Raw genomic sequence first — 19,672 nt, forward strand, 5'->3', positions numbered from 1 at the left:
CCCAATCGCTGGGGTTAAACGGATGTAGCTTACAATCAGGTTGTTTGGGCTGATGTTCTATCACCACTGTGGCGTTTTTGTCAAAATGCTTTCCTACAGCGATTACATAATCATGTATATACTGATTGCCTATTTGATCCATAGCATCACTATTTACAATTTGCATAGCATAAGGTCTGCCATACAGAATTTCAAACGGACTCAACTTCTCTTTTGATAGAGGTTTGACCCTCAATCTGATCAGAGCAATAGGCAAAGCTTGATACCATTGTAAATTAGTCTCTTGACATATCTTAGCAATTTGTTGTTTGATAAGATGATTCACCTTTTCCACTTGCCCACTGGCCTGTGGTTTGTAGGGCATATGCAATTGCCATTTAATCTGCAGTGCTTTGCTTATTGCTCTCACGACCTTTGCACAAAAATGTGATCCTCTGTCTGAAGAGATACTTCTTGGTACTCCAAACCGCGGTATGATTTCATTTAACAAAACTTTAGTTACTTCTCTTTCTTTGTTTGTTCTACAGGGGAATGCCTCAGGCCACTCAGAAAATGTATAAGTTAATACCAACAAATATCGAATACCCTCCTTTCCTTGGGAGTTCAGAGAAATCAATTTGCCATACTTCACCTGGGAATTTGCCTTGATTTATTGCTCCTTGGTGCATTTTGGTTCCTGTATTTGGGTTGTTCTTTAGGCATCATTCGCATTGGGATGTAACTTGCTTTATGGTGATGAATAATTTTGGTTCTGCTATTCTAGTTTATAAATACTGATAAAGTGGATCTAAACCCCAATGGACCTTTTCATGTTCTGTCTTTACAAATTGCCACATTAATTTTTCTGGTATTATTAGTTGTCCCATTTCTAACTGACCCCATCCATTATCTAATAATTTACCTTTATTTCTTCGAATCCACCTATGATCTGATTCCTGATAGTTTGGTTGAAAGCTGGTATCTAGCTCCCCTGGTACTAAAGCTGCTATAGTCACTTTTTCGGTCCTTGCATCAGCTAATTTAGCTTCCGCATCAGCTTTCCTATTTCCTATTTCTGGAACAGTGTTACCTTTCAGGTGTCCCTTACAATGCATTATGGCCACTTGTTCTGGGAGCTGGACTGCTTCTAACAATCATAGAATTTCCTCTGCGTGTTTGACTGCTTTCCCTTGGGTAGTCAGCAGTCCTCTTTCTTTCCAGATTGCTCCATGAGCATGTACGACGGAGAAGGCATACTTAGAGTCTGTCCAAATATTAATTCGCATGTTTTCTGCTAATTCCAGAGCTCGGATAAGAGCTATTAGCTCTGCTCTTTGGGTTGAGGTCCCTGCAGGTAAAGGATTTGACTCGATTACCTCTTCCGTCGTAGTCACCGCATAGCCAGCCATTCTTACCCCTTGCTTTACGAAGCTGCTGCCATCCGAGAACCAATTGTCCGCATCTTCGAATGGCTCTTCTTTGAGATCCGGGCGACTGGAGTAGACTGCTTCGATTGTTTCCAGGCAGTCATGTTCGATGGGTTCTGCCAGAGTTCTTCCTTCTAGGAATGAAGCTGGGTTTACGATATTAGTTACTTGGATAGTTATATCATCTGATTCAGCTAGGATAGTCTGGTATTTTAGGAATCTGGAAGGTGATAAGCAGTGGTTACCTTTCTGTTCTATCTGGCTGATACAGTATGAGACACTAACACAGTCATTTTCTGGCCCAACGTGAGCTTCCTGGCCTCTTCTACGTTTATAATCACTGCGGCCACTGCTTTCAGACAGCTAGGCCACCCTTTGCTTACTTCATCCAACTGTTTGGAGAAATAAGCCACAGCTCTCTTGTGTGGTCCCAACTGTTGTGCTAAGACTCCTAGAGCCATCCCTTGTCGTTCATGAGAGAACAGCCAGAAAGGTTTTGTTACATCTGGAAGACCCAAAGCTGGTGCTCTCATAAGCTCCTGTTTCAGTTTCTTAAAAGCCCCTTCTGCTTCAGGAGTCCAGGCTAGAATATTCTTAGTTTCTTTTAGCGAATCATATAATGGTTTAGCGAGTATCCTGTATTGATAGATCCATAGTCGACACCAACCTGTCATTCCCAGAAAGGCGCGCAAATCTCTCACCGTTTCTGGTCTAGGCATTTGGCAGATGGCTTCCTTTCTTGTCGTTCCTAGGGATCGCTGCCCTCTGGAAACTTCATATCCCAGATATGCTACTTCTTCTTGCACCAGCTGTGCTTTCTGTTGAGAAGCTCGATATCCACTTATACCCAAGAAATTCAACAGAGAAATAGTCCATTCAATGCATTCTTCTTCTGTCTCTGTTGCTATTAGGGGATCGTCTACGTATTGTAGAAGAGTACCATCTCCCGGTGGCCTCTCCCACTGTTCTAATTCTTTGGCTAATTGATTCCCAAAAATTGTGGGACTATTTTTATAACCTTGAGGTAACACAGTCCATGTGAGTTGGGTTTTTCTCCCTATATTTACAGATTCCCATTCAAAGGCAAAGATCTTTTGGCTTTCTGGAGCTAAGGGAAGGCAGAAGAATGCATCTTTCAAGTCTAATACCGTGAACCAGGTCAAATTTTCTTTTAATTTAGTTAGGAGTGTATAAGGGTTAGCAGCTACTGGGTGTAGTGTCTTCGTTATTTCATTTACTGCTCTTAGATCTTGGACTAATCTATAAGTTCCATTAGGTTTCTTAACTGGCAAGATTGGTGTGTTAAAATCTGATTCGCATTCTATTAATAACCCCAACTCTAGAAACTTTCTAATTATGGGTTCAATTCCTTTTCTATCTTCTAACCTCAGTGGGTACTGTTTTCTCACTACTGGCCTCACTCCAGGTATAAGGTCAATAATGATAGGTGTTGCTTGTTTTGATTTTCCAGGTACGTCAGTAGCCCATCCCAGCGGGTAGGCTTCACTCAGAATTCGCTCGATATTGTGTCTTTCAGGTTTTGGTTCTATGCAACTGATTGTTAGGCTTAGAGCTGCAATCAGTTGCTCTTCGTTTACTCAGAATTCCAATTTGTCTTTGTTGAATTTTACTGATGGATTCCCCTTTGTTTTCCAATTTTGTATTTAATAGGTTTCAAAAAGTAAGCTTTTTCTGGTTGGCCTGTTGCTCCCACAACTGGTACAAATTCATCACTTTTAGGCACTAGTTCCTGATTTAAAACCGAAAATGTTGCTCCTGTATCAATCAAAAAGTCTAATTCTTTTTCACCTTTTCCCAGTCTGGGAGGAGGCACTCCATATCCTGGGGCAAATGGCTGATATTCCCACAGGCTTACTTCACTCTCTTTTCCACTGTCCCTTCTTATTAATTTGAGGCACTGTTGTCCAATACTACAGGCATCACAGCAGCGTTCCTTAGGTTTTAAGTTTTTCTTATCCTTTTCTAAGGCTAGTACTAGGGGATCCTGAGGTGCCACACTTATCCCACATTCCTTCTGTCACTCTGGTTTATTTCTTAGGATAAGAAACATATCACAATACATCACTTCATCGCATTTGCCTAGCCGGCGGAGGAACAGCATGAGTTGTAAGATTGTGTTATAATTAATTGTTCCTTCCGGTGGCCATTTTTCATCTCCGTCTAACTTATACAAAGGCCACCACTGTGTACAGTATTTTAAAAGTGTCTTTTTACTTATGTTCCCCCCTGGAATGCCTCCTAAATCTTTCCAGTGTTTCAGGATACATCCCAAGGGGGTTTTCATATTTACATCTTTACTTTGTTGGCTTCCCATTACTATTCTCTGGATTTATGTCTCTCTGTTTAACCGGGTCGAACTCCTACCCGTAAGTACTATATCTTGCTTTGTTTCATCACTTCATGCACGCAATTTTCAATCGCTTCGTTCGTCTCTAGCCTGGCTTCTCGCGAAGAACAGGAACCGTAGAGCTGGACTCCCCACTCACTTTGCAGCGATGCTGCGTCTCAATCACTCTCACTCATACTTGCACACTTTATATAAACATTCCTACCTTCTGGTTTATATCTGAACAGACTGCTTTACCAAGTAAGGTCACAGGATCTCGATTGCGGACTGTGAGATACTGGTTTGCTGTCGGATATCCGATCTGTGTTATCACATAGCCACAGGACACCGCTGAGAGCTTTAAATTTCAAGCTACATGTTAATAAGAAATTCTCCATATTCCAAAACCTTTTTCCCAAGAGAGATTCTTGGACACACTCCCGGACCTAGAAAGCAATCCTAGATTAGTTAACGACCATCCTTAGTTATAAACTGTCTGTATCCTTAACCCTTAAATCACAACCTTACGGTCTTAAACACCTTATCGAACAATATTTCACACAACAAAAAAATAAACCAAGGACATCAAGGTAAAAGGAGAACACATAAGACTCCGTTCCAGCAGGACTCTAACCTGCTTCGGAGAACACACAAGACACTGCTCCGGCAGGACTCTAACCCACTTCGGAGAGCACACAAGACACTGCTCCGGCAGGACTCTAACCCACTTCGGAGGACACACAAGACACTGCTCCGGCAGGACTCTAACCCACTTCGGAGGACACACAAGACACTGCTCCGGCAGGACTCTAACCCACTTCGGAGAACACACAAGACACTGCTCCGGCAGGACTCTAACCCACTTCGGAGAGCACACAAGACACTGCTCCGGCAGGACTCTAACCCACTTCGGAGGACACACAAGACACTGCTCCGGCAGGACTCTAACCTGCTTCGGAGGACACACAAGACACTGCTCCGGCAGGACTCTAACCCACTTCGGAGAACACACAAGACACTTCTCCGGCAGGACTCTAACCCGCTTCGGAGGACACACAAGACACTGCTCCGGCAGGACTCTAACCCACTTCAGAGAGCACACAAGACACTGCTCCGGCAGGACTCTAACCCGCTTCGGAGGACACACAAGACACTGCTCCGGCAGGACTCTAACCCACTTCAGAGAGCACACAAGACACTGCTCCGGCAGGACTCTAACCCACTTCGGAGAGCACACAAGACACTGCTCCGGCAGGACTCTAACCCACTTCGGAGAACACACAAGACACTGCTCCGGCAGGACTCTAACCCACTTCGGAGAACACACAAGACACTGCTCCGGCAGGACTCTAACCAGCTTCGGAGAACACACAAGACACTGCTCCGGCAGGACTCTAACCCACTTCGGAGAGCACACAAGACACTGCTCCGGCAGGACTCTAACCAGCTTCGGAGAGCACACAAGACACTGCTCCGGCAGGACTCTAACCTGCTTCTCTCTATGGGCCTCTAACCCAGCAGGGATTAGTGCCAGGGCGTCCCCTCGGCTTCCCTTCGGGCGGTAACGTCTTACCCCCGCTTCTCAACAAAGCGCTTTATCTTAAAGGATAAATACCTCTTAATTTGGAGCAGGAGGTCCTTGTCTACCAATGCACGTAGGCCCGAGGGGTCCGGGAGACTCTTCCGACAAAATTCAGTCGAGGGGGCCCAGAGAGGGTCCCGGGCCCCTGGGTCTAGGCTCAGGAGGACTGTTTCTCCTGGCTGGCTCGCCAAATTATGATGCCATTTTTATGCCCCAAACAAGGCACGGACAGAGTAACTGCTCAGAGACAAAGTTTGTAGCCTTTAAGCAGGAGGTATTTATTAACGGCCGGGGAGCAGCCAGGTTTTCCTGGGCAAACTGCTCCAATTCAGCAATCTCACAATTCAGCTTTTATACAATTTTCCCAGGCAATTGCAACATACATTATGAATATTCATTATATTGCAACATCTACTTTTAATATTCATAATAGGCGGAGTTGAGGCAGAGTTAGAGGGTTGGTCTTCAATTTGGGGAGGATTTTTGGGGTCGTTCCTGTATTTCATCCTCTTGAACTGGTGTCCTTTCCATAACTTTTTCCTAATTTGGATAGTCTCCTTGGGCATTTGGCAGGGTCTTAGTGACCTTGGCTCATCCTAAAACTTCTGAGGCTACTGATGCCAAATTTTATGTTATTTTATAGTTTTAGTGTTCTTTTCTGTCAACCTGTCCTGTTCTCTCAGACAATTTATTACCTCCGTATTTTCCTAATGCTAAGCTTTCTTATAGTGCCTTGCATTTTATGTTTTAACTCGTTATTTCTCGAAGACCGCTTCCTTTTCGGCGGCTTCACTGCTGTTCCTGTGTCCCTCAATTCAGCAGACACAGCTTTTCCAGTCTGGGATTCCTCCTTTAAATCAACCAAGTTGCCCAGGAAGGTCAATGCTTTCAGGATGCTGCTTGTAAAACTTGAAGGCAGACACCAACCTGAAGAGCATTCAGGAATTGCTAGAACTTCCTAGAGCATTTGAAACAAAGTTGTTCAACAAGATCCCAGGTCAGCAAAGTCTTGCACCCCGTGCTTCCTTCCCCGTTTTATCTTCTCCATCTCTTCCTGAATGTCACCATCAAGTAGGATCTTGCAGAGAAAGCTCAATTTGGGGGTTCCGAGCAGTGTTCAGTCCAAATTTTGGGATTTTGGTTGGGTGAACTCTGAAATTAGAGATATTTCGATCTGTCGAGTCAAAATTTGGGGACTTTGGGGCACATCAAGTCAAAATTTGGGGATTTTTGGGGCCGGTGGGGGGGCCGGTGAGGGCAGGACAGCAAAAGCTCTTTGAGCCCTGCTCAGCCACCCCTCTCTCTGCTGACAGCCACCTCCTTCCTCCCAGCCAGGACCAAAGCACCACGTTACCCCCATGCCCCAGCCCCAGGCTGCCAACGCAGCTCCGCCTGACTCCGCCTCACTCCCCATCTGTGGATGTGCCCACAGCTCCACCAAGGCCCTGAGTGCCAGCAGACGGACACTGTGACTGCCACACTTCAGACATGACCGCAGGCAGCCCAGGTCACTCCAAGTCTTTGCAATGTCCTGGCAGCCCAGCACCTGAAAGAATGACAGCCGTGAGAGATGAGCGAAGCTGCAGGATTTGCTCAAATTCAGACTTGAGGCCTGGCTGCTGGAACAGGTACTCCTGCAAAGCACACACTTAACTCATTCTCCAGGAAACGAAAAGTTAGTTGGATAAATTACTGAGCAATGTCACTGTCAGCTGTCTGGAAACTCCCAGCAAGAGGCACCGTCAGGGAACAGAACACCCTGGGGCTCCCCTCTACCACTGCCCAAACATCCACAGAAATTCTCATGACCAGGAGCATCCTCAAATCTAAAGCTAAGACAAAAAAAGTCCCATCCTGTGTCTCCAGCACGAAGACTGCCAACCTGCTGGGAAGCATCCCTGTAGAGATGATCCACCATCATCCACAGCTCCTTTGGAATATCCACGGGCTTTTCAGCTTCGATGGCATCATCACTGATCTCCAGTGGCATCAGGGGCTGAGAGTGAGGGGGGGAAAAGAAAAGGTAGCTATCCAAGTTCTGGCAAAAATGCTTCACAGAGCTTTTACCTGAGAATTCCTCCTTGGTCAGAAACTGCAGCTTCACTCAGCAGCCTTTACACCAGACTAGCACAACAGGCACTTGGGCACCAACACTCCAGAGAGAAGAAACAACACATGCACAAGCTGTACCAGCATCCTCAGAGGAGAGAGCAGGGGAGTGCAAAAGGTTCTTTAGCAAGCAACAGGATTTAACATCTAGTTTGGATCATTCTTGTGGGTTTGGAAGGGAATTCTTGCCCTTAACTCTGAATAGAGTTTCTGAATAGATTCTGCTGACATGTCCTGGATAGGTTCCCTCATGTGGCACAGGGTGTGGAGAGGAGCCCCAAAGCAACTTGGCAAGTAGTTCCCCGTTACAGAAATAAAATAATCCTTCCCCCTGTGAAGATGCAGGACCAAGATATCTTCAAGTTTTTCCTCTCCAGAGTTTAAGTGTGTAGCTGTTGATTTATTAACAAACACCTCCAACATCACTGTCTTCTCAGCACCTGCAGGGAGATGATTAAATCCATACTTGGTGACAAAAGGTATGAAATCAATAAGCCTGCATTCTGAGCCTGCATTTGACCCTGCATAACAGGGTCAAAATTAAGCCAGAATTAAGGTGACAACATGAGCTGATTAATGAGAGGAACAAGAAGGAGCTCACCTGGGAGCAGAAAACCCTTGCTGGGATTAGCAGCCAGCCACTTCTTGGAGTAGGCTTTCTCATCTGGTTTGTTGATAAATTCAAACTGGCAGGCCACTTCTCCATTGCAGATTGTGAACCTCCCCACCTGCAGCTGCATGTACTTCACCTCCGCAAAATAGAACTAGGAACCAATGCCAGGGAACATCATCAGCCAGGGCCACCTGGCCAAGCACCAATCCCTCTCCCGTGGTTTAATCATTAAGCAGCAAGATCCCCAGCTTAACCCCCTTGCTTCTGCACAGCTTCCAGGATGACAAAGGATCACACCTGCTTGCTCTGTGTGCTAAAGCCCCTTTCAAAAACACGTCCCCCCCAAATAACCCAAATGCAACTGGAGCAGTCTCACTTCCTTATCTTTTTTAGTCCCCATCACACAAAGCAAACGTTGGGTTTGGGACCTTCTCCGCATCGCTCAGATTTTACATTTTATGTTGCAAAGAAACAAGGCAGAGCAAGGGGAACAAACTACCCTTTTTCTCTCTCTCTCCCCACCTCAGGGAGCAACACACCTGCCAGTTCAGCCTGGAGCTGTGAATGGCATTTACATCGAAACAGAAATGAGGATTTCTCAGGCCAATCAACACAGAACAGCTGGAAGTCAAAATTTTCTGTTTCAGTGCTGCCAGACCTCAGGGTCTAGTCTCTATCCAGTATAGTTTTATGGCAGGGATACCCTCCTGGGGTGAGGGGTTTCTCAGCCTCCCCAGTGAGCCAGAGCACACAAATAAATAGATTTTACCTCCCTCTGGGATAGGGTGACTGAGGGGATGCTGGCGTTTTCCATCTTGTCCTGGGAGCGCACGACTTCTTCGAAGGCTTTTCGGTAAAGCTCCTCATCCACAACCTTCACCTGAAAAGGACACACCGTGTGGCAGCTGGCATTTACAGGGCCTCTGCCAGGGAGCTGAAACACAGCTGGAAACATAGGGAGTGATGTGATGGCAGCAGCAGACCCCTGCACGTGACACATGGGATAAGCAGGGATGCTCTGAGACCTCGTGGGATGCAGAGCAAAGTGTGATTTTTGGCACTTGCCATAACTAGTGAGACAGTCACTCAGTCAGTGCTTGAGGAGCCTGTTTTTTCCTTAAAAAATTTGTTAGGCAAGCCACTGTCATGATGTCAGTGAAGCAGTATTCCTGCACTGCAAGTTTCTGTGAAAATCACTTGGAAAATAAGTAAAAAAGGCAAAGGGACCATTCTACTCCTGCAATCTACTGCTCAGCTGGAGCATCACTTAACCCCATGAACAACAATTCTAGCTCAGTACCTTACCCAGCCCACCTTCCAAGTCTTTGTTCCCTGTGGAGCCATAAAAGCAGGAGAAGGAAAAGAGCAGAACCTCCCTTCTCCTTCCCCCTCCCCACAGAGGAGGAGGAGGAGGGAGAGGGAGGAGGAGGAGAAGGAGGGAGAAGGAAAAGGAGGAGGAGGAGGAGGGAGAAGGAGGACAAGGGAGAAGGAGGGAGGAGGAGGAGGAGGAAGGAGGAGGGAGGAGGAGGAGGGAGGAGGAGGAGCAGGAGGAGAAGCAGAAGGAGGAGAAAGATGATGAGGAGGAGGAGGAGGAGCAGGAGGAGGAGGAGGAGCAGCAGCACCAGCAGCAGCACCAGCACCAGCAGCACCAGCACCAGCAGCACCAGCAGCACCAGCACCAGCAGCACCAGCAGCAGCACCAGCAGCAGCAGCAGCACCAGCAGCAGCACCAGAAGCAGCAGCAGCATCAGCAGCACCACCAGCACCAGCACCAGCAGCACCAGCACCAGCACCAGCACCAGCAGCAGCAGGAGTTTTTTCCTCCAGCTCTGCTGTACTCACCCCAATATCAAACACAGAGCTGACTGGTTTGTGGTCACTGATCTTCAGAGCCATGTGGCTCCTGTAGCTCAGCTGAGCAATGTTTTGCCCTTTCCAGAGTATCCGGTCACACCAGGCAGGAACACGACATTTCTCACTAAAACAGAGGCCAAAATTACAGCTCAGGTGGAGGAACAAAGCAAGGCAAGACACTGCTCTCCCAGAGACTCTGTTTTCCTGCCATGGCCTGCAGCCAGGTCTCCTCCAAAGTTGTGTTTGCCAGAGCTGCTTTGAGCAGTTGCAAAATTGTCTGCTCTTAAGTAGCTCTGTATCATGCTTTGCTTTCTGCTTCTTCAAAGCTGAAAATATTTCTTTTGTTCTTTGGATCCAATCAGTGCAATACCCAGACTTACACAAGGATGCACTCGGCTACAGGCAGCACAAATGCTCCATTTCAGACCCCAGCTGCTCTGATCTGAGGTACAGAGGCTCTATATAGCTGGTCTGAGGAGGTAGAGAAGGTATCAGCAAGTAAAAGATGCTCAAAATTTTGCCAAGGGAAAAAAACCCAAACCAACAACAACAACAAAAAAGAAACTAACAAAAATAATTCCTTGTTTTTGTACAGCCCTGGGGAAAGCCAATGGATTTTTCCTGGGAAAAAGTTCTGGTAAACATCAGTGGAAGAAAAGCAAGATGAATAGATGTAAACTGGACCTAAAGGAGAGGAAGAGCAATAACCTAAGAACTGTTCCTGTTTAGACTCATTAGATCTGCCACTCTTTAGTCATCACAGCGAGCATCATATTTGTATGTTGGCTGGAAAGAAAGCTCTCCCTCTGTAAAGCCTTCAAAGACTGCATTTGCATTCCTTTGCCTCATTCAGTATCTGGTCATACTGCCAGAGCTCTGGAAAAGCTTTCTCTTCCACCAGCTGCTTCACTTTTGCCACATCCAGATCCTCCAGACGATAGTTGAGGTCACCCAGCCGTAAAATCACACTGCAGGAGAACACAGAGCACAAGTGTGCACGGTCTGGCCACAGGCAGGACCCAGCAGCTCCTCCCAACACTGTCAGCTGGGTGCTGTGTCTGCTTGGCCATCAGAGACAACAAGCAGCAGTGAAAACCTGAAAGTGAAGCTTTATTTTCTATTTTTTGCTGCTTTTAATTCCCGTTCTGCATCCTTGTCACTGCCTCTTGATAACTGGTGCTTCTGATATCCCAGAGATGAAATCCCCCTGGGGAAATCAGTGCACATTGCTGCCACATCCTCACTTGAAAATAAAACAAAGCTGGGAGAGCACAGGGTGGCAAGTGACTTGTCAGACCTGGACAGTGACCACCCTCAGCCCCAGGGTTCCAGTAAAGCATTTCTGACCCCTTCCCACATCCCAGCCAGGAGAACCTGGCACTCTCCTGTGTTCCTCAAGTTCTCCCTGCCCCACGGAGCGATGGGCACAGCCAGAGGGGGAGCATACTCATGTTTGGCAATGGTGAGAGAGGCCAAGTTGGGATCTGACTGGCGGAACTGCATCCGAGAGCAGATGTCCTGGAAGTCCTGGTTCCTCCTCTTGTATTCCTCTATGTCAGCTGCCAGGTGAGAATTCAATATGCACAGAGTAGTGTTATGGAATTTAAACCTTATGGCAACGCCACCTTTGTTACCCTGAAAGATAAAAGACAAAGAATTGCTCAGGAGCTTTTACACACAACAGAAGAAACAAGCATCTGCATTATCATCCACTGACTGCTTTCCAAGGAAATCTGAAGCAGCAGAAAGAAATGCCTGAGGTCCTGAATCTCACCCCTGCTTCTGCACAGCCCCTGAGAAGCACTTCCCCACTTCAGCCCAGCTTCCTTTCAGTTACAGCGGGATCCCAGGAGCTCCTGGATCTTCCTCCTATCCTCGCCAGCCCCACCACGGAAACCTCCCTTTCTTACACACAAAGTACCTCAGAATCCAAGGAAGAAGTCCCCAGAAAACTGACAGCTTTCTTTTCCTCTGCTGCCACAGCTGGAAGGGAACCTACACAGCAGGGAAGAAGGGAGACGCTCAGCTGCTTTGCTACTCTGCCATTGGCCAGCAGGGATTCACAGGCCAGCTTAATATTTGCAACCTCAGAAGTCAGTCACTTTCTTAGTTCATTTTCTAGGGATTAGTATTCATAGAGGAAGTATTTGGATCTAGATCGTTTCTCTCACCAGTGTAGTCTCTGGAAGTTTTGTTGGGCACTTCAGGCCTTTCATTTAATATGTCATTTTTCTCAGAGCCAGCAATGTCACTTTTGAGCTCTACAGGAATGACAATCTTCTCCTCTTTTCTGCATTGTTGAGGTAATTTTCCCTCAAAGAGATGAAACAAACATCTGAAAGGAGCAGAAAGAAGCATCTGCTTTGCCACCCACTGACAGCTTGAATAACCTTTCTTGTGGAAGACAAAATAGAAACTTTGCTGAGCTTTCTTTTACGAGGTCCTTCTCAGAAAGTACCTCAGAATCCTGGGGAGAGACAAGTCCAGAGAAAATCATCTTTCTCCTCTTTTGGCAGGGGATCTACACACCAGGGAAGAAAGGGGACAATCAGTGTTTGTACTACACTCTGCTACTCCTCACTTTTATGTTTGAGGCTCTTCTTTTGTAACTTTTGATTCTAGAACCATGGCTATCACCTGAAAGCACAAGGAATAAAAAAATCCCTGTGAACAAAAGGAGTTATTTTTTTAATTGCAATGGGCAAGTTTCCAGTCCAGAAGAATGCCCTGGAGAGGAGTCACCTGGCAATGCCTGAAAAAGGAGCCAGGGAAGTGATGGGCAGGACGGAGGAAGGACTTGGCCAGGGACAAAGGCTTAGCAGGGGATCCATAGCTTAATATTAAGGATATGGCTTTTTGGTTCTGAAAGGACAAAGTGTCGTCTTTTCAGGATTTAACTTTCATGTTTACTATAGAAGAAAACAGAAGAAAAAATAGAAAAATCTCCTTAACATTTAACATGGACAACTCTACAGGTGACAACAGAGTGAGACTTGGGGCAGCCAAGTCAACACAGGACAGCAGGAATGAATGCATTTCCAGTAGTGCTATCTTCTTTGGACTCTTACACCTAGCAGTTTAAGAAACACCTCTAAAGTGGAGAAAAAAAATACGAGCATGAATATGTTTGATTAGGAACCAGTTAACAGAATGGTAACGGCCTAGCAAGAGAGGAAGTAGAGGAACCTCCAAGGTACTCATTGCACACATGAGTAGACACCACAGGCACAGGCAGAGATTTTACTAGTTCATGGAGTCTTACGTGTAACATGATGCTAGAGACTATGCCATCTGCTGCTCTATCCAGTTACACACTATTCAGAAAAGGGAAAGAAAAGCAAACAGCAGAATCCAGATCAAAAGCTTAACCTCACACTCAGCCTGTTCCTGCAGCACAGCAAAGGGACTCTCGTGATGCAGGACATGTGCTTCATGGTGCCAGACAGAGACTGCAGTAATAATGCCAAGAAATGTCCCCTGGACACTATCTGCTGACCACTTACCACACAGTTCTGATAAAACAGAACTGAAGAACCCAGAAAGAATAAAACCTCCCACTGTAGGCTCTCACAGGTAAAGCAGAAGACAACATTGCATTATCTAAATATACTGGTTTTCTAAGATTCCTTTAGGGTTCTGTGGCCTCCAAACCATAGACTGGATTTTAAAACCTCATACAAGGAGCTAGGTGTTTGATCACAAGGCAATTGAATGCTTTGTCTGGAGGACAAGGTAATACAACAACCCTGCTAGTGGACATGGAGTCACAGCTGCCCTCACAGCTTGACAAGAAGCATCGCCAACGAGTAACGAATCAGCACATTCACAAAACTTCTTGTGCTGCTCCACCTGATGCCTGCGCTGAAGTCAACAGGAAACACAGTCAGTGCTGACAATACAAACCACCTCAAGAAAAGGCCTGGGTCCTTTTCCTCCTGAGCTCCTCCAGACTTCAAAATCCTGCCTCCTCTGTCCACAGCAGCTGCATCCAACGTAGGGCCAGAAGCTTCTTCCCACTGGGGAGTGCTGAGGACAATGATGTCGTCTGCATCACCTGCATCATCTGCTTCTGCCTTCTCCTGAGCTGCACTTGCTGACAGTTGGTCACTAGGACTATAAAGAGAAAGAGAAAAAGCAGCGTTGGGAAAAATAACCACTTCCTGGCAGGTAGCATTTAGCAGAAGAGTTAACAGCCAGGACCAAAGCACCACGTTACCCCCATGCCCCAGCCCCAGGCTGCCAACGCAGCTCCGCCTGACTCCGCCTCACTCCCCATCTGTGGATGTGCCCACAGCTCCACCAAGGCCCTGAGTGCCAACAGACGGACACTGTGACTGCCACACTTCAGACATGACCGCAGGCAGCCCAGGTCACTCGAAGTCTTTGCAATGTCCTGGCAGCCCAGCAGCTGAAAGAATGACAGCCGTGAGAGATGAGCGAAGCTGCAGGAGCCCGGCACTGTCCAGCTCCTGGTTCCCCATGCCAGCTCAGGGCCTGGGGGCTGACACAGCCCGTCCGGGGGGAAGCCCTGCCTGTGGACACCCAGGGGTGCTGAGCACTGCCCCAGCAGGAAGGGCTGGAGGGCAGAGGGACTGACAGCAGAGCCCTCTGTCCCTGCTCCGGGGACTGTCATCCCAGCCGGTAGCCTCCTGGGGCAGAGGGACAGCTTCAGAAGCATCTGGAAGAAGGGGCACTGCCTCCCACAAGGCTTACCTCAGCATAGAAAATGATTGCAAAGGTCTTCTGCTCTTCCTCCTCACAGCTAAGAATCCCTTTCATGTGCTGGAACAGCATACTGCAGGAGAACTTGGATCAACTTCATCTTCCCAACAGAAGCAGCCATCATGAGTGGGGTTCTGAAAGATCCAGATGTGCTACGAAGTCATCATTTTACACAGACAGTCAATATTTTCATTCCTGCTTGCTCTCAGCTTGCTCTCCCATTACTTGACAATGAGCAAAAGAAAAAGCAGGTTCCATTAAAAGCAACTACAACATGGGAGAGGGAGTCAAAACAACTGCATGGTCACACCAAGCTGCCACAGGTCCAACACTTCAGTGCACATGAGGCTGCTGTGCCTCTCAGCAGTGCCACCGAAAGAATACTCAAGGGACCCGTGTGGATAAACCCCTTACCTTTGTTGCTGGTCTCCAGCATGCACATCAGCTCCCATTTTAAGGAGAAACTCAACTGTCTCTACCTGACCTTCTGAGACAGCAAGACTGAGTGGGGTGAAGCCCTCCTGAAAGGACAGGCAAATACACCAAGTTAACCATCAAAGTCAAAAATAGTCTTCAGCAGAAATATTGCTGCCACTTTCTGAAACCACTTCCTTTAGAAATAGAAACATCTTGCTTTGCAAGCAATCAGCTCCAAGGGGATCCCACACAAACCCTGCAGGGGGGATGCTCCCGCACGCCACCCGAGGTGTCCCAGCAGACACAAATGTTAACTGTCACCATGCCACATGTGTCACACCCAGCTACACAGAAAAGCACCTCCAAGTTCCCTGCTGCAAACACATCCTCTGCAGGCCCCAGCACCAGCCTGACCTTCCACAGGCAGCCCAGCTTTGGAACAGCCAGCATGAAATGAGCCACTAATGGCTGTCATTAGCCACCAACCACACCCCACTGCTGGGCATCAGCCAGGAGAGAATTTAAAAGAAGCAACTTGCCTCAGGCACTGAGTCTCACTGCTGTCTGCTGAGCTGCCCATAACAAAGCCCAAGCTTTTTCAGGTGTTGCAGAGAAGTCGGGACACAGCTCCTAAAGAGGTAGAGAATCATGAAATGGCTACACCAGGTGTCACAAAGCCTCATCCAACCTGGCCTTAAACACTTCCCAGGAAGGGCATCAACAACTTCTCTAGGCAACCTATTCCAGTATCCTGCCACTCTCCCAATGAAGAATGTTTTCCTTACATCCATGTTGAGTGGGCAAGCATCTCCTGCTCTGAAGGCTCCAGGATTGCCTTGGGAAAACATCCAGTTTGCTCACTGAAAATATGGTGGGTTTTAAAAGCACCACCAGCACCAGCACCAGCAGCAGCAGCACCAGCACCAGCACCAGCAGCAGCAGCAGCAGGAGTGTTTTCCTCCAGCTCTGCTGTACTCACCCCAATATCAAACACAGAGCTGACTGGTTTGTGGTCACTGATCTTCAGAGCCATGTGGCTCCTGTAGCTCAGCTGAGCAATGTTTTGCCCTTTCCAGAGTATCCGGTCACACCAGGCAGGAACACGACATTTCTCACTAAAACAGAGGCCAAAATTACAGCTCAGGTGGAGGAACAAAGCAAGGCAAGACACTGCTCTCCCAGAGACTCTGTTTTCCTGCCATGGCCTGCAGCCAGGTCTCCTCCAAAGTTGTGTTTGCCAGAGCTGCTTTGAGCAGTTGCAAAATTGTCTGCTCTTAAGTAGCTCTGTATCATGCTTTGCTTTCTGCTTCTTCAAAGCTGAAAATATTTCTTTTGTTCTTTGGATCCAATCAGTGCAATACCCAGACTTACACAAGGATGCACTCGGCTACAGACAGCACAAATGCTCCATTTCAGACCCCAGCTGCTCTGATCTGAGGTACAGAGGCTCTATATAGCTGGTCTGAGGAGGTAGAGAAGGTATCAGCAAGTAAAAGATGCTCAAAATTTTGCCAAGGGAAAAAAACCCAAACCAACAACAACAACAAAAAAGAAACTAACAAAAATAATTCCTTGTTTTTGTACAGCCCTGGGGAAAGCCAATGGATTTTTCCTGGGAAAAAGTTCTGGTAAACATCAGTGGAAGAAAAGCAAGATGAATAGATGTAAACTGGACCTAAAGGAGAGGAAGAGCAATAACCTAAGAACTGTTCCTGTTTAGACTCATTAGATCTGCCACTCTTTAGTCATCACAACGAGCATCATATTTGTATGTTGGCTGGAAAGAAAGCTCTCCCTCTGTAAAGCCTTCAAAGACTGCATTTGCATTCCTTTGCATCATTCAGTACCTGGTCATGTAGGCAGCAAGTGCCCGGACGGTGCCCCCCCCGCCTGTGCCCAGCTGGAGCTAGCCCAGGCACACATGCCCGGGTTCGGTAGGTGTGGTTTCCGGGCAGAATTCCAGAGCCGGACGGATCAAAGTTAGCTCCTGATACCGTCCGAGCCAGCACTAGCTCGACTGACTCCCACGGCGAGACTCATCCCACGCAACATCTGGTGGAGAATGCGAGCATTAATTTCGGTCTAAACTGTCTCCCCAAGCATTTCGTCCGAAAGTGACCCTTCTCCACAGACCGTTTGATACCCTGAAAGATTCGGGTAAGAGAAACCCTTTCCTCTTTTCGACATCGACATCAGTAAAACCGATGATGGAATCCTATGTAAGCAAACCTACCGGCACCGCCGTTGCCGATCAGATTACAACCCAGGCGGAAACGCAGGAAAACCTCCGCTACCCGAGTCCTGAAACGGCCTGGGACCTGTGGGGGGAGGTGTACAACCTGCTGGCAAGCTTCCACTATAAGGAGGCCAACGGCGACATTGTTGGTGCGGACAACACCTGGCGAACCGTTTGCAATCTATTAGCTTGCTTGAAAGCCGAAGTAGAAGTGGCAATGGCCACCGCCGCGGCTCCATTACGAAAAACCGAGGTATTTCCCCTGAAGGAAATGCCCACAGTAACCCCCTCGGCACCCCCCTTCGAAGGGGAGGAGCCTGGGAGGGCGCCGAGTGTAGCTCCGTCGGAGCCGCACCCCGAGGGGGGGGAGCCTGGGACAGCGCCGAGCGCAGCCCCGCTGGCGTCGCCCTCCGAGGGGGGGGAGCACGGGACAGCGCCAAGCGCAACTTCGTCGGCACCACCCCTGGAGGAAGTCGAAACACCGGAAAATGATGGGGCGGAAACCGCGGCTTGCAGCACTTCTGGCTGCCGCGGAGAGCTACCCCCGATGCCGCCCCTGGCCCCACGGAAGGCTGCGAAGATAAAAGCAGCCCCTAAACTAAAGTGGCTGTACGAGGGAATCCTTAACCCCAAGCTCTTTATGTTTCTACTCCTGCTTCTTGTCTCTGGTCCTCCTGCCATACACTGCTGGGAAAAGCCCAGCTCCATCATCCTGTTGATCACCTCCAGGAGCCTGCAGGCTTCGCAGATGATGCCTTTAACCCTCAGCTTCTGCGGCTTCGTCGTCTTCACCAGAATTCAAGAGCCGGACGGATCAAAGTTAGCTCCTGATACCGTCCGAGCCAGCACTAGCTCGACTGACTCCCACGGCGAGACTCATCCCACGCAACATGGTCATACTGCCAGAGCTCTGGAAAAGCTTTCTCTTCCACCAGCTGCTTCACTTTTGCCACATCCAGATCCTCCAGACGATAGTTGAGGTCACCCAGCCATAAAATCACACTGCAGGAGAACACAGAGCACAAGTGTGCACTGTCTGGCCACAGGCAGGACCCAGCAGCTCCTCCCAACACTGTCAGCTGGGTGCTGTGTCTGCTTGGCCATCAGAGACAACAAGCAGCAGTGAAAACCTGAAAGTGAAGCTTTATTTTCTATTTTTTGCTGCTTTTAATTCCCGTTCTGCATCCTTGTCACTGCCTCTTGATAACTGGTGCTTCTGATATCCCAGAGATGAAATCCCCCTGGGGAAATCAGTGCACATTGCTGCCACATCCTCACTTGAAAATAAAACAAAGCTGGGAGAGCACAGGGTGGCAAGTGACTTGTCAGACCTGGACAGTGACCACCCTCAGCCTCTGGGTTCCAGTAAAGCATTTCTGACCCCTTCCCACATCCCAGCCAGGAGAACCTGGCACTCTCCTGTGTTCCTCAAGTTCTCCCTGCCCCACGGAGCGATGGGCACAGCCAGAGGGGGAGCATACTCATGTTTGGCAATGGTGAGAGAGGCCAAGTTGGGATCTGACTGGCGGAACTGCATCCGAGAGCAGATGTCCTGGAAGTCCTGGTTCCTCCTCTTGTATTCCTCTATGTCAGCTGCCAGGTGAGAATTCAATATGCACAGAGTAGTAGTGTTATGGAATTTAAACCTTATGGCAACGCCACCTTTGTTACCCTGAAAGATAAAAGACAAAGAATTGCTCAGGAGCTTTTACACACAACAGAGGAGCCTCAGCCCAGGGTTGCCACCATTCCTACCATCTTCCCCATGATCCCAGTGCCCACAGTCTCAGCTTCCACCTCGGAGATGTTCATCACCGGATCCTCTCTCACGTACAACAGGAGCATGATTCCCACCAGCTGTAGGCAGCAGGTGCCCGGACGGTGCCCGCCCCGCCTGTGCCAGCTGGGGCTAGCCCAGATGCGCACGCTTGATTTCAGCAGGGTGTGGTTCGAGCAGGTCCCAGAGCCAGGCGGATCGAACTTAGTTCTCTGATACTAATCTGAACCAGCACTAGCTCGACTGACTCTGTTCACGAACCGAGCTCGCGCCCGCAGCGAGATTCCTCTCACGCAACCACCAGCCTCACGTGTTTCACCTGGAAAACAGACCCTGTTCCAGGAAATACTACAAGGGGAGAGGTTTGAAGAGAGAAGTCCCATCGCCCCCTGTCCAGAACATGAGCCACAAAAATACAGATTTAAAAAAAAAAAGAAAAAAGAATTCCAGGCTCATCAGAAGGACCAGCTTGGCACTCACAGCACAGCACCCAGAGGAGCCAGGGACCAAACACCACAGGGAACAAAGCTGAAGCCCAAAACAAAACCTACAACCCAGGCACAGCCCACGGGAGGAATTTCCCTTCACTAACAGTGACAAGAGAGGAGC

General features: G+C 48.2%; 1 protein-coding gene across 1 annotated transcript; it reads right to left on the minus strand.

The window, feature by feature from the left end:
* Nucleotides 1-1,133: 1,133 nt before the first annotated feature.
* LOC139799513 (type II inositol 1,4,5-trisphosphate 5-phosphatase-like) lies at nt 1,134-19,138 on the minus strand. The gene is made up of 12 exons (XM_071751534.1): nt 19,042-19,138; nt 18,768-18,958; nt 18,149-18,288; nt 16,803-16,865; nt 15,599-15,617; nt 9,900-10,035; nt 8,827-8,937; nt 8,046-8,208; nt 7,871-7,965; nt 7,218-7,331; nt 6,766-6,881; nt 1,134-1,626 (listed from the first exon to the last, which is right to left on the minus strand). Exons 1-12 carry the CDS (start codon nt 19,129-19,131, stop codon nt 1,134-1,136), a joined length of 1,731 nt encoding a protein of 576 aa, XP_071607635.1. The 5' UTR covers nt 19,132-19,138.
* Nucleotides 19,139-19,672: the final 534 nt, after the last annotated feature.

The sequence above is a fragment of the Heliangelus exortis genome, chromosome 9, assembly GCF_036169615.1.
Source record: "Heliangelus exortis chromosome 9, bHelExo1.hap1, whole genome shotgun sequence".
Classification (NCBI taxonomy): domain Eukaryota; kingdom Metazoa; phylum Chordata; class Aves; order Apodiformes; family Trochilidae; genus Heliangelus; species Heliangelus exortis.